This window comes from Hyperoodon ampullatus (genome assembly GCF_949752795.1).
Source record: "Hyperoodon ampullatus genome assembly, chromosome: 11".
In the NCBI taxonomy this organism is placed as follows: Eukaryota; Metazoa; Chordata; class Mammalia; order Artiodactyla; family Ziphiidae; genus Hyperoodon; species Hyperoodon ampullatus.
Genome location: NC_136924.1, coordinates 56,203,126 through 56,216,121, shown reverse-complemented (window position 1 = coordinate 56,216,121; position 12,996 = coordinate 56,203,126). Strand labels below are relative to the sequence as shown.

Below are 12,996 nucleotides of genomic sequence, written 5' to 3'. Positions count from 1 at the left end.
ATGTAGGGGACGCGGGTTCGTGCCCCGGTCCGGGAAGATCCCACATGCCGCGGAGCGGCTGGACCCGTGAGCCATGGCCGCTGAGCTTGCGCGCCCGGAGCCTGTGCTCCACAACGGGAGAGGCCACAACAGTGAGAGGCCCACGTACCGCAAAAAAAAAAGTATCTGTGGGGACTTCCCTGGTGGCGCAGTGGTTAAGAATCCACCTGCCAATGCAGGGCACACGGGTTCGAGCCCTGGTCCGGGAAGATCCCACATACTGTGGAGCAACTAAGCCCGTGCACCACAACTACTGAGCCTGTGCTCTAGAGCACGTGAGCCACAACTACTGAGCCTGCGTGCCTAGAGCCCGTGCTCCGCAACAAGAGAAGCCACTACGATAAGAAGGCTGCGCACCGCAATGAATAGCCCCTGCTCGCCACAACTAGTGGAAGCCTGTGCGCAGCAACAAAGACCCAATGCAGCCATAAACAAACAAACAAACAAGCAAATAAATAAATGTGTCTGTGTATCGTACCTCACCAAATCTGAGAAGCCATCAACTTTAAAACACACTATTATTTTATATACTAAGAAAAAACACTGCCACTAAAACTACAATAGTTTTTGTTTGTTTGTTTTTTTGCTGTATGCAGGCCTCTCACTGTTGTGGCCCCTCCCGTTGCGGAGCACAGGCTCCAGACACGCAGGCCCAGCGGCCATGGCTCACGGGCCCAGCCGCTCTGCGGCATGTGGGATCTTCCCGGACCGGGGCACAAACCCGTGTCCCCTGCATCGGCAGGCGGACTCTCAACCACTGTGCCAGCAAGGAAGCCCTACAATAGTTTTTAAATTATAAGACAGTCTGACTTTCATGGGGAAAATGTAATAATAATATCTTTTTTTTTAATAAAGGTCTATCTTAGAAGTGGTGAAACAATTACAACATTGCATAATTTTTTTTAACAAGGGAAGACAGTGAAATACCTTCAAAATTCTGAGGGAAAATGATTTCTAATAGAGAATTCTACAGAGATAAGCTACTGATCAAGTGTGAGAACAGAAGAACATTTCAGAATGCAAGATCTCAAGAAATTTATACTAAAAACCTTTTACAGGAAGCCTGGGAAGATGTGACCCACCATAATTTGGGAAAGTCAAACAAGAGTAAGAAAAAGAAGGGATACACCAAAAAGAGTAAAGAAAATTCCCAGGATGACCGTGAAGTTCCAGGAACACAGCTGTGCAGAGTATAAGAAAGGAGACATAATAACAATATACCATAAGCCTCAATTATGGAAAAAATGATGCAATATTGAGATGTGACATACAAATGATGGCATGACCTAGTCTAACTGGCAGTGTCTTTTACTTTCTTAGTGATACCAAAATAATGGGGCATCTTATAATTGATGGCAGCATAGATATGATGAAGTACAATATACTGAGAGGATGAGAAAAGTATATTGGTTTAAGAGAGCTAAACCCTTAGCTTCTAGAATGTAAAGTTAATAGACAACGTCTAAAACTGAAAAATCTAAGAAGGAGCAGTATAAACATGTTAATTAGATATACAGGGATAAATGTCAGGAGAAAAAGCTAGAGTTGAAAGTGGTAGCAGGGGACTACTATTTTTCATTATAAGCCTAGATATACTATGTACATGTACTCTTAAAAATGAAGCTGAATTAGAAACAAAAGGTAGAAAATGAGAAAAATTTGTGGGGCATAAGGATTTAGCATATAAAGAGGTCTACACTCAAAAAGACATTGTAGGATAGGTTATCCCCAACCTTTTGACATCAACTCTCCATTTATTTGGAAGACTGAGCTTACCAGAGTAGCTTAGAATTCATTCGCGTTATCACTTAATTATCGATATATGCACTTAAGTGGAAATGACACTTTCCATTCAGCTTTCATAAATTAGTTCTACCAAGCTGGGTTGACTGATACAAAGACAGGCAAAGGTGAAGAAACGTTTTATTGACCTTGTGTAGCTTTATCACAAATCTTTGCATAATACTCAGAGTATGCTAAAAACCCCATGAATAAACACTATGATAGAAATAAGCATTGAGTGCAAATAAAACTTTAAATAACCCTGAAAACAAAGGCAAAATATTGGTCCCATAAAATAAAGATTGGATGCTTCAGTGTTTACCTTTTCTTTGCAGACACCTTTAACAACATCAGACATCCTACTCTCCAAAACAAGTTCACCTGGTGTTCTTGATGAACTTCCAGGTAAAGGAGGAAAATTTGAGGCTAATAAGTCAAACTTTGGTGTTGGAGCCTTTGCTTCAGCTGTTGAAGGATGAGGTCTCTAAAAGACACAAATCAAAAAACAGGTTACATGCTCATCTCATTCTCTAATCCTGTACCACAGAAGCTGAAAGCTCTAAGAAACAAACAAACCAAACTCCACCTAATGAAGAGAGCTGTTCCCCTATAAATTCTTGGATTCTCATTTTAGTTGAGTTCTCATTAGTATTGATCAATCCGACCTATCTTTAGTCAGCTCCTTCTCTTGGCTCTTTTGCAAACTCTGCCACACTCTTTAAACCTTCTAATCAATCTCCACTATTCTTTGCTTTCTAAATTTGCTATACCCTCTTCCGTAACAAAAATAAACACAAAAACCCCTACACTATCTAAATTTGCCATCATCTTTTCTTCTTCTATAGTCTCAAGGGAAAACAATATCCTTCCTTGAAATTCTTTTCATCTTTCTCCTCCACCTACCACTCTCTGTACCCTCTGACAGGCCTCTCACTTGTATCTTCTTCTCTACTCCCTCACCGCACCACTAAAATTGCTTTGACAAGTCACCAATGCCTTCTTCCACAATGCAAAATCTGAGACTTTTTTTTTCTGACCTCACTCTAGCATTTGGCATGGTAAACATTCTTTCCTGTGGGAGCTCATTCTTCCATTAGCTTCTGATACCTCTTTTCCTTCATTCTCAGATCTGACAAGCATGTGCTCTTCTCCCCCTGACCACCTCTTTGGATGGTTTTGGTTTCTATATGATTGCCACTCTTTCTCCCTTTCCATACTCTCCCTGTGTGATATCCGTTATCCACAGCTTCAACTACTACCTACATGCAAACAACTCTTAAAACAATCTTTTTCACTTTTTGGTGAATTTTTGGCTGCACAGCTCTGAAAATTTACCAAAAATCACTAGGTTGTACGCTTTAAATATTTTCAGACCAGATCTTTGCCTGAAACCCAGATATCAATTTGCCTATTAGCTATCTCCACTTGGATTTCTCTTGGATACTTCAAACAACAAAATGAATAATCACATTTTTCAGCCCCACAGCTACTATGTTCCTCAAGTTCCATTCTCGGCCCTTTTTAAAATCACTTACTCTACTGAGAGTCCCCTGCATGATCTCATCTACTCTTGTAACTTTAATTACTACATGTAAGCTTACAAATCCTAAACTGTACCTCTAGCTAAGATCTCCTTACTGCACAAGGGTACCCCCACCCTGCCCTTTGTACTAAGAAGCATGCTGGTCTCCTGTTTCTTCAGTCCTAATCTTCAGTCCTCAATCCAGGTATTTTCAACATATTAAACAGACCTCTAACCTAATCTCTCCTCTCCTCAATTGTTCAGGGCCACTTGAGGATTCACATAGACTGCTACAATGGTATCCTAAAAAAGGTGTTGCCTAAAGTCTCAAGGCTGCCATGGTATAGAAAGCTATAAATGAAAAACTAACACTTTTAAAAGGTTCACAGTTTGCCCCAAGGACTATTCTTTGTGTTATAATGCAATATTTTTCTTCTTTGAAAATTTGTACCTTTTCACCGCTTAAACATGTGATATCTGTATACTTATATGTATATTATATGTACACTATATAGTATACTGTTATATATGTACATAATTCACTACTTACACATGTAAAGTAAGTATTATATTTCACATTTATGATATATGTAAATTACAGGCAGGGTTTTCTTCAGACCTCCATGTCTTCCTATACTATTTTTATTCCTCAACTCCTTTTGACCACAGTTAAGAAATGGCAAACATTCACCATGAACAAACCACACACACACAAAAAATATGAATAATTTGAAGCTAGGTAAGTGAGGATTCAAATAAGAACCTGCCTAGAACTATAAAAATTTTTTTTTAAATCTCAAAGTGGTTTTACAGGATTGGCAAATATAAGAATCAGCACTAGGTAGAAAACTGCCCCCAAGTAACAATTAATAAATAGTATAACAGTTTCCAACACCATCCAACAGAGCTGTAAAAGTGAATCACATATGCTACCAGACTGGCAAAAAATCATATACTTTGTAAGGCTTATGGATAAACAGAAACTCTTTTTCACAGGGTGAAAATCAGCACAACCCCTATAGAAAGCCATCAGGCAGCAACTTACTGAATTGTGACTCAGAAATCCCACTTCTAGGGATTCCCCTTCAGATACTACTGCACACATAGGAAGTGATGGTTATATGAGGTTATCATTGCACTGTTTGTGACAGCATTGTAAAATCAAAAGATTGAAACTCTTTAAATTTCCATTAATAAAGCAATAATTAAACTTTCCATGGAATATTTTCATATATTTTATTTTAAACCATGTGAACAGATTAGGTAATCAAGTAATTTTTTTTAAAAGTGAGCAACACAGGTCAAAGCTCTAACTATATGTGTGCTTTAAGGGTGAGGGGTAGTGGTGATGGTGGATATTTCAGGGTCAAGAATGGGCTCTAATTATAATCAATATTATAATCAATAAAACAAAAACCCGGAAAGATACACCAGAAGTCAATGCCATAGTAAATCACAGAAGAAGAAAAAAAAAATCGAACATATGTAATTAAAGGTTAAAAAAAAAAAACAAAACTTACTGGGATCCTTTCATCTTCCCGACGTCTTCGACCTCTGAAGAGAGTTCTCCTTTTAACAATGACAAAAGGGAGTGGGGGTGGGGAAGCAGGTGGGAGGGACAACTCATAAGTTTCTTCAAATGTATACATTCCATCAAAGATGGGTGAACTTCTATTTTAAGTATCTATACTTCATAAATCTCCTTTATTATTAAAAGATATATTTTCTTCTGAAGAGATCCTGAGCTAATCTACCCAAAACTTCACCTACTACCACCACCACCACTAAGTAAGCTGGGCCCATTTTTATTAGCAGTGCTCCCTCCAAATCAGAAGCATATTAGGGTTCATTTTTTTTTGTTTTGTTTAGGAAGGGTAGATAACATATAACCCCATTCCCACAGTTTAGATGTTGCTAGAAATTAAAACTATGATGCAGATGGAATCTTATCTTTCTAAGCTAATCTTTCCTTAGTGAACTGTAAAGAACTTCGGAATAACTTTTATAAACCTCTGACTCAGAGCTATATGGGCATTCTGAATTTCTTAATTATGAAAAACTAGTAACACATATTACATGAATAAAGTATTTATTTAGCATAACTATATACCAATAATTAAATTTAAAAATCACTAGATCATGGTCTTCAAACATTCATATTATGATTAAAGAATTTTCATATACCTTATTTCCATATTTATTACCATATTTCCTTACCTGCCGCCCCTACCATAGTCCCCATTCTGTTCCATCTGCAAAGTGGGAGTCTCTTTTGGAAGGTAGCTTTGCTCCTGGTGCCCTGTTACTGTAGGGTTATGTCGTTCAGTTGGAAAGTTCCTTGAACCAGATCTGTTCAATGGTCCATCGCCCAATGACACAGAGCCCTCTGTTGAGTGTTCTGAACCACTTGACCTAAAATGAGGCTTCACACTATAAGAAATATAAGACCATATACGTGAAAGGATAAATTAAAACAGAAAATATTTTCTCTTAATGGTAGAAACTCTTAACAGGCTAAGTTAAAAATTGTCTTCTGCTGTATTCTGATTTTCCATAAACTGGGTTGGACACAGAAGCATTGTGTTGTAAAAATGTAAACCCTTTAATGTCTCAGACGTATTATTTTTAAAAGGCAAAAATTTTTTACATTAAAAGAAAGCTGTTTGGAGAGATTTGGGAGGTGATATCCAAAGTTCTTCAAGATAAGCCTACTTCTACCCCCAAATTTAGGATATAACTAGGATTTTAGCTAATTTCTTTAACACGAACTGCAGTTCTGACACATCTAAATCAGCCAGGCTGGAAGCTTATTGAGACTATGCCATACATTCTCAATGGGGCAACAATACCCCCAAAGGGAGTAAGAATTGGCATACATTACATAAATAAATATACAATGATCTTTAGTATTAAATTTTCATATGGGGGAATTGGGGGAAAAGTCTAAAAAAACTTTTTAGGGGACGGATAATTTTTTTAAAAAGTAAGGAACAGTGGAATATATTAAAATCCCAGCTTCCTACTAAGCATCCCTCTCCAAATGAAATCAGTTGTTCAAAGATCCAACAAAGATGTGAGACCAAAAAACTAGGAAAATATAACACAACTAATAGCCTGGCATGACTTCATGAATTAAGGTATGGAATCTGGTAAAAAACAAAAAACCAAACCAAACCAAAGACAAACAAAGCAAAACAAAACAAAAACAAAAAACACCTACATCTAACAAAAGTAGCTTTTATCTTGGATGATGGGTATAAGTACCCAACTCTCTTAACAATTTGTAAGCAGATGAAGCTAGGGTAGGGTAAAGGAGAGAGGATGCAGTTTAATCAATAGTGAAAACATCTAAAGTAAGCCCAAGCAACTGAGGACCCTGCTCTACAGGAGATTTAAAAAGGAAGTATTAGATTTCTATTTAGCCCCTTGCTTGCAGTTTATATACTCCATTTTTTTTTTACAGTCTATTTTCATAGTCACAAATTTATAATATTAATAACACACTGTAAATTCCCGGTTCTTTGAATAGGGATTTAAAACCTCATAATTATGAACAATTAAACATTAATTCCAATAGCATCTCCAGCTATCCTACTAACTCTTTAGAGAGTATAACAAATTAGATTACTACTACTACTAAAACTTAAACATAAAAATTAAGCTATAATGTTGCGCTAAGTCTCATATACAATACTTTTCCAGATAATTACTTATACGTTACAAAAGTTTCTGAATAGCAGTGAAATTTACAGTATGTCAACTAACACAAACTAATTTACATTATCCATCATATCTGAAAATGACCTCATGAGGTAGATATTGCTGTTTATGTACCTGTTCAGAAACTATTACTCACTGAAATTTTCTCATTGCATTTCAATACACCCAGTAGACAAGTTATTAGGTTTAACAGCCCTCAGATCTCATAATCTTACCCTTCACAGAGAGGGACTTACAATCGCAGTCTTGGCAAAAGAAAAAAGGATGATGAAAGAAAGAAGTGATAAAAGATGTAAAGGAAGAAGGAAAGTGACAGAAAGATAAAGTATGAAAGGTAGAAAATTGCCCAGACTTCTGAAAGTTAGTCCTATTCTCTCTAAGTAGGTCTAGTGATCATCACTGGGCTGTTACAAGGTTAATGTAATAAACTGCTCCTTGACTGATAACTTAAATAAATAAAAATAAAGGCCTGGCAGTGGTCACTTCTTAGAAGTAAGAAGGAAGCAAGGATTTGGGTTGGTGGTCAAAAGGCTCTAGTTCATCTGCAATATCTGCATTTTTATAAGGAAGTATTCGTGTATTATTTCTGTGACTAAAAATTAGCAACAACCTGTATTGGTCAAACAAATGCAAAAAATTGTACACAAGTAGTTTTGAATAACAAGCAAAATTATACTAAACCTATCCTGTATCTTCAAAACCACAGATATATCTCCTTATAAGCAAGAATGACTTGGGACTTCCCTGGTGGCGCAGTGGTTAAGACCCCGTGCTCCCAATGCAGGGGGTTTAGGATCGATGCCTCCTCAGGGAACTGGATCCCACATGCACGCCGCAACTAAGGCGCCCACCTCCTGCAACCAAGGAGCCCACCTCCCAAAACTAAGACCGGGTCCGTCTGTCCATCCATCCATCCATCCATCCAACCAACCAAATAAATAAATCAATATATTTTTTAAAAAAAGCAAGAATGACTTGACTGTCATTCTTGGCTTTCTTATTGTATTTTCACCTCTTTTTTTACCTCTTGAAAGCACAGCAGTGCTTTCAAGTGACAATAAAGGAATACCATAAGCCCACTTAATGTATTTTTAAGTCAAGCATCTGCAAACCCCAATACTTTTTGTTATTAAAAATTCTTTTTAGTCTCTTATAACCAAGATGTCTACTTCACATAACTGTTTAAAGCAAAATTCACCTCTTCAAAGAAATGTGAAATAAACAGATACATATTTTTACAAAGCTACTATTTCTAATCATAAGAAATCTGTTATCTCCTCACAAGGGAAGTTATAAACTGTCATTTGTATTAACTCAATTATTATTATTATTTTTTTTTGGGTTCGCAGGCCTCTCACTGTTGTGGCCTCTCCCGTTGCGGAGCACAGACTCAGGCCGTGCAGGCTCAGCGGCCATGGCTCACGGGCCCAGCCGCTCCGCGTCAGGTAGGATCTTCCCAGACTGGGGCACGAACCCGTGTCCCCTGCATCAACAGGCGGACTCTCAACCACTGCGCCACCAGGGAAGCCCATTAACTCAATTATTTTTAAGAAAAAAACTTTACTATAGTAGAAGAAAAGAAAATGTGCTAATCTCAGGTCTGCTGATGATAAAAAGCCATGTAACCCTAGCAAGATATTCATCCTCTTCAACTTTCACTTTCTTCAATTCATCTGTAAAATAAATTAAAACTACATCACAACAAAGGTCTTTCCAGATTTAAATATCACTGTCTCTGTGTGCACATGGAAATTAAATAATCTTTTTGGAACAACAGGATGGAGGTTAGAGGACAGTGTGTGTTTTTAAAGCTCACTGTACTTCTACTCATATGTCCTAGCAATACTTGAATTTTGCTGTTATTACTGTATCACCAAACTAAGGGTCATCTACAAGAGCACAAGTAATCTTTTGTTTATAAAGAATCCTTCATTCTTACAATATGAAGAGTTCTCATTAGAAACTTCATAAAGCAATTAAGAATGTGTATATGTAGTAAAATTTTCTGAACACTTAAAAATGATCTTCAGGGAATCCCTTTGCAGTCGAGTGGTTAGGACTTGGTGCTTTCACTGCCGTGGGCCTGGGGTTTGATCTGGGGAACTTAGTCAGGGAACTAAGATCCTACAGGCCAGAAGGCAGGGACAAAAAAAAAAAAAAAAAAAAAAAGATATTCAAATGCTTTAACCAATTGTGTCAGTTAAAGTGAGTACATGGCTTCCCTGGTGGCGCAGTGGTTAAGAATCCACCTGCCAATGCAGGAGACACAGGTTCGTGCCCTGGTCCAGGAAGATCCCACATGCCGCGGAGCAGCTAAGCCTGTGCTCCACAAGTACTGAGCCCGAGTGCCACAACTACTGAAGCCCGCGCGCCTAGAGCCCGTGCTCTGCAACAAGAGAAGCCAACCAATGAGAAGCCTGTGCACCACAACAAAGAGTAGTCCCCATTCACCGCAACTAGAGAAAGCCTGCGCACAGCAACTGAAGACCCAACACAGCCAAAAATAAAATAAATAAATTTAAAAATAAATAAATAAATAAATTCCAGCTATCGTTTTTTATCTTACCGATTTTTTTGGAATGGTCGACCCATATTCACAGCAGCAGCAGCAGCAGCAGCAGCAGCATTTGTTTTATAAGATCCTGGTGAATTAAAGCCATTCACAAAACTACCATTGGGAAAAGGAGCCTAAAAGAAAATTTTAATGTTTAAAAGTTATTCATAGTAAAGACAAAAATCTGGTGTGAAGGTCATAAGAAACTTCTAATGAACTAACCTAGCATCAATTTCTTTGATAAGCCAAAAAGAATTTTAAACATTTGCAATACTCACTCCAAGTTATCACTTGAATTACAGAACAAGGAACAACTGGTTCAACACTTAATAAAGAATATTTCTCTCTGAAAGTTTCACAAAACTAAAATCATTTAAAATCATTCAGGATTTTTCCAGTCTATTAATTTACCCAGCAACATTTAAAGAATAAAATGATAGGAACCAATAGCTCAACTCTTATTAGTCATATGCATATATTTGATATGGGGGATTAAATATCCTTATCACCATTTCAAAGCCAGAAAGTAATCAATATCAACACAAAACAAAATAAAACATGAACTCTAATTCTAGCTGATTTCTTCAAATTTCAGCTTCAGTGAAAAAATTGTATTATTCTGTAAGAATCTCACTTACCAGTGGTGTTTCAAAGTAAGGTGTGGGATTTGGAGACCAAGACTGAGGCACAATACTATAAACAGAGTACTGTTGGTGAGGATTATATACAGGCTGCATAAAGACCGGTGAGGCATACTGTGCTTGAGTTTGAATGGGCGGACTATACATACTAGAATCCATTAATCGATAACCATTCTTAGCAAAAAACGTATTGATGGCTTTTATCCTTGCCTAGAAGCAAGAACACAAAGGATATAATCACAAGGGATAAAGTATATATTTTCACAAATATATTTAATTTGCATTTGGAACATATTTTCCATGACATTATTTCCATGTACTATAGAGTTAGTAGAGCAAAAGAAAAGGAAATGATTGATAGCTGTACTTTTAAAAACTTTTACACGGCAAATACAATTAATACAATAAACAAAGTAAAACTGCGAAAGTCAAAATATTAAAACTAACTGCAACTTATCACAAGCAAGGGGGAAAAAGAAAGGCAAATGGCTCTTATATGAAAAGATGCTAGATCTTGCTCATAAGAGAAATGCAATTAAAATGGAATTAACATTTCTCACCTATCAAATTGGAAAAAGTCTAAAAATTTGACAACATACTCTATTGATAAGGCTGTGGCAAAACAGGTACTCTGATACATTGATGATGGGCATTCAAAACAACACAACCCTTAAAAAGGAAAATTCAGCAATGTCTTCTAAAATATTACATATGCATATTATATTCTTATCAACCCCACTTCTAGGAAACTTTACCGCATATACACAGACCAAAAAGAGGTTTTTAAAAAAATGATGCATAGGGCTATTCACTGAGACTTACTATGATAGGAAGTGGGGGGGGGCGTGGGGGGTGAGGGGCTCAGACCCACATCTCTCCCCAAACACACGCTCACACACACGAAACAACCCAACAGTCCATCAATGATTGAAAACAACATGGTATATCCACACAATTATCAGATGTGAGAAAAGAAAAAAAAAGAAAGAAACCCAAGGAACTTCTCTAAATATTATAATGGAGTGATTTCCAGAAAATACTATTAAAAAAAAAAAAGAGGCAAGGCAAGGAGAAAGGTATGTACAGTAAGGTGTTGTTTAGATAAGTTAGATGTGGATATGAAGATATACTTGCATTCACACACACAGATACGTGAATATGAATTTAATATACTGTTTTAGATATTTTACTTTTAAGCCATGACATATTGAATAAAATTTTAAAAAATCAGTTTGTAAAAGTTCAATGTAAAATGAACCAATGTGTATCCAACTGGAGGAATAACACCAAGAAACTCTAAATGACTTTGAACCATAATAAAAATCAACTGTTATGAACGTTCCTTAGAAACAAACCACAAGGCAAAGTACAGCAAAAAAAAGTCTTAATTTGTTTTCAGAATTATATTACTATTGGTATTGTTATTCTGAGACTTCTGTCTGTGATTCTGGATATAGCAAATCATAAATTATATTGGGGTCACTGACATCTGAGATTTTCACATGGGAGAAAAGAGATGCAGACGGCAACTGAAGAAGTAAAAACCATGTAGCCTGAATTTAAATCAAAAGCATAGATATAAACTCATGATATATACTGTCATTTAAAAAAAAGTATTTAATAGCTCTGTTCAAAGAAAAGGCTTAGAAATAACAACCGAACAATCAGCCAGAAGCACTCCTTGTGCCTAACCAGTGGATTGCAAAACATTACTTTCCCATAAAAGTAACATGGCAACTCCAGAGCCTTTTGACACAAAATGTACAAGAGCCTGGAACATCTTGTCACACTAGAGAGCAAGGAACATTGAAAATTACCATTACAAAAGGACTCAAAGAGGCCATACTTCATCAGTAAGGACAATGAACACACCAAATATGTTTAAATATTCAAAACCAAAAAATATCTGAATGGTTGTTTTTGAAGGTTGCCAGGGAACCAACACATTATTTTGAAAACTGGTAGTAAAAGCTAGAACCAAGCATTTATCATACATTGCATATATGAGCTGTACCTCAGGGTAATGAAGATGAAGGAAAGCTTTTCTTTATGGAAGTGTTTCAAATAATAAATGGAAAAAAGATAGCACAGAAATAGTACCACTTTGTAACCCTTAACAAATCAATATATCTAGTCAATGATCAGCAGCAGCTAGTATAAGAGAGACACACAAAGACATATACTACATGTTTTTGTTCTCTTTGATGCTCCAAAATAAAATCTAATTCTGATTAAGCCTCTAGATCTAGCTACCAATTTGCATGAAATACAGAGGTCAGAGGATCGCGTTAAACTACACTCAAGAATATAGCTTGGGACTTCCCTGGTGGCACAGTGGTTAAGAATCTGCCTGCCAATGCAGGGGACACGGGTTCGTGCCCTAGTCCTGGAAGATCCCACACGCTGTGGAACAACTAAGCCCGTGCACCACAGCTACTGAGCCTGTGCTCTAGAGCCCGCGAGCCACAACTACTGAAGCCCATGCACCACAACAAGAGAAACCACGGTAATGAGAAGCCTGCACACTGCAACGAAGAGTAGCCCCCACTCACTGCAACTAGAGAAACTCCACACACAGCAATGAAGACCCAACACAGCCAAAAATAAATAAATTTATATTAAAAAAATCTTATTAAAAAAAGAGCTCGTTTTTAAAACAAAAGAATAATATAACTAGCCAATTCAAAAGTGGGCAGAGAACTTGAATAGGTATTTCTCTAAAGAAGATATATAAATGG

General features: G+C 37.0%; 1 protein-coding gene across 10 annotated transcripts in view; it reads right to left on the bottom strand.

Moving 5' to 3' along the window:
* LARP4 (La ribonucleoprotein 4) overlaps positions 1–12,996 on the bottom strand; it is a gene marked incomplete at both ends in the record, with an annotated part of 45,114 nt that overhangs the window by 2,814 nt on the left and 29,304 nt on the right. For 4 of the 10 annotated variants that reach the window (XM_079715673.1, XM_079715675.1, XM_079715672.1 and 1 more), the window contains 5 exons: positions 2,144–2,305; positions 4,864–4,909; positions 5,561–5,773; positions 9,630–9,751; positions 10,256–10,468. In XM_079715673.1, the coding sequence (XP_079571799.1) occupies positions 2,144–2,305; positions 4,864–4,909; positions 5,561–5,773; positions 9,630–9,751; positions 10,256–10,468 (756 nt within the window). Of the gene's footprint in view, positions 1–2,143; positions 2,306–4,863; positions 4,913–5,560; positions 5,774–9,629; positions 9,752–10,255; positions 10,469–12,996 lie in introns of all 10 variants that reach the window. The other 6 variants (XM_079715678.1, XM_079715676.1, XM_079715671.1 and 3 more) reach the window with 3 other exon arrangements.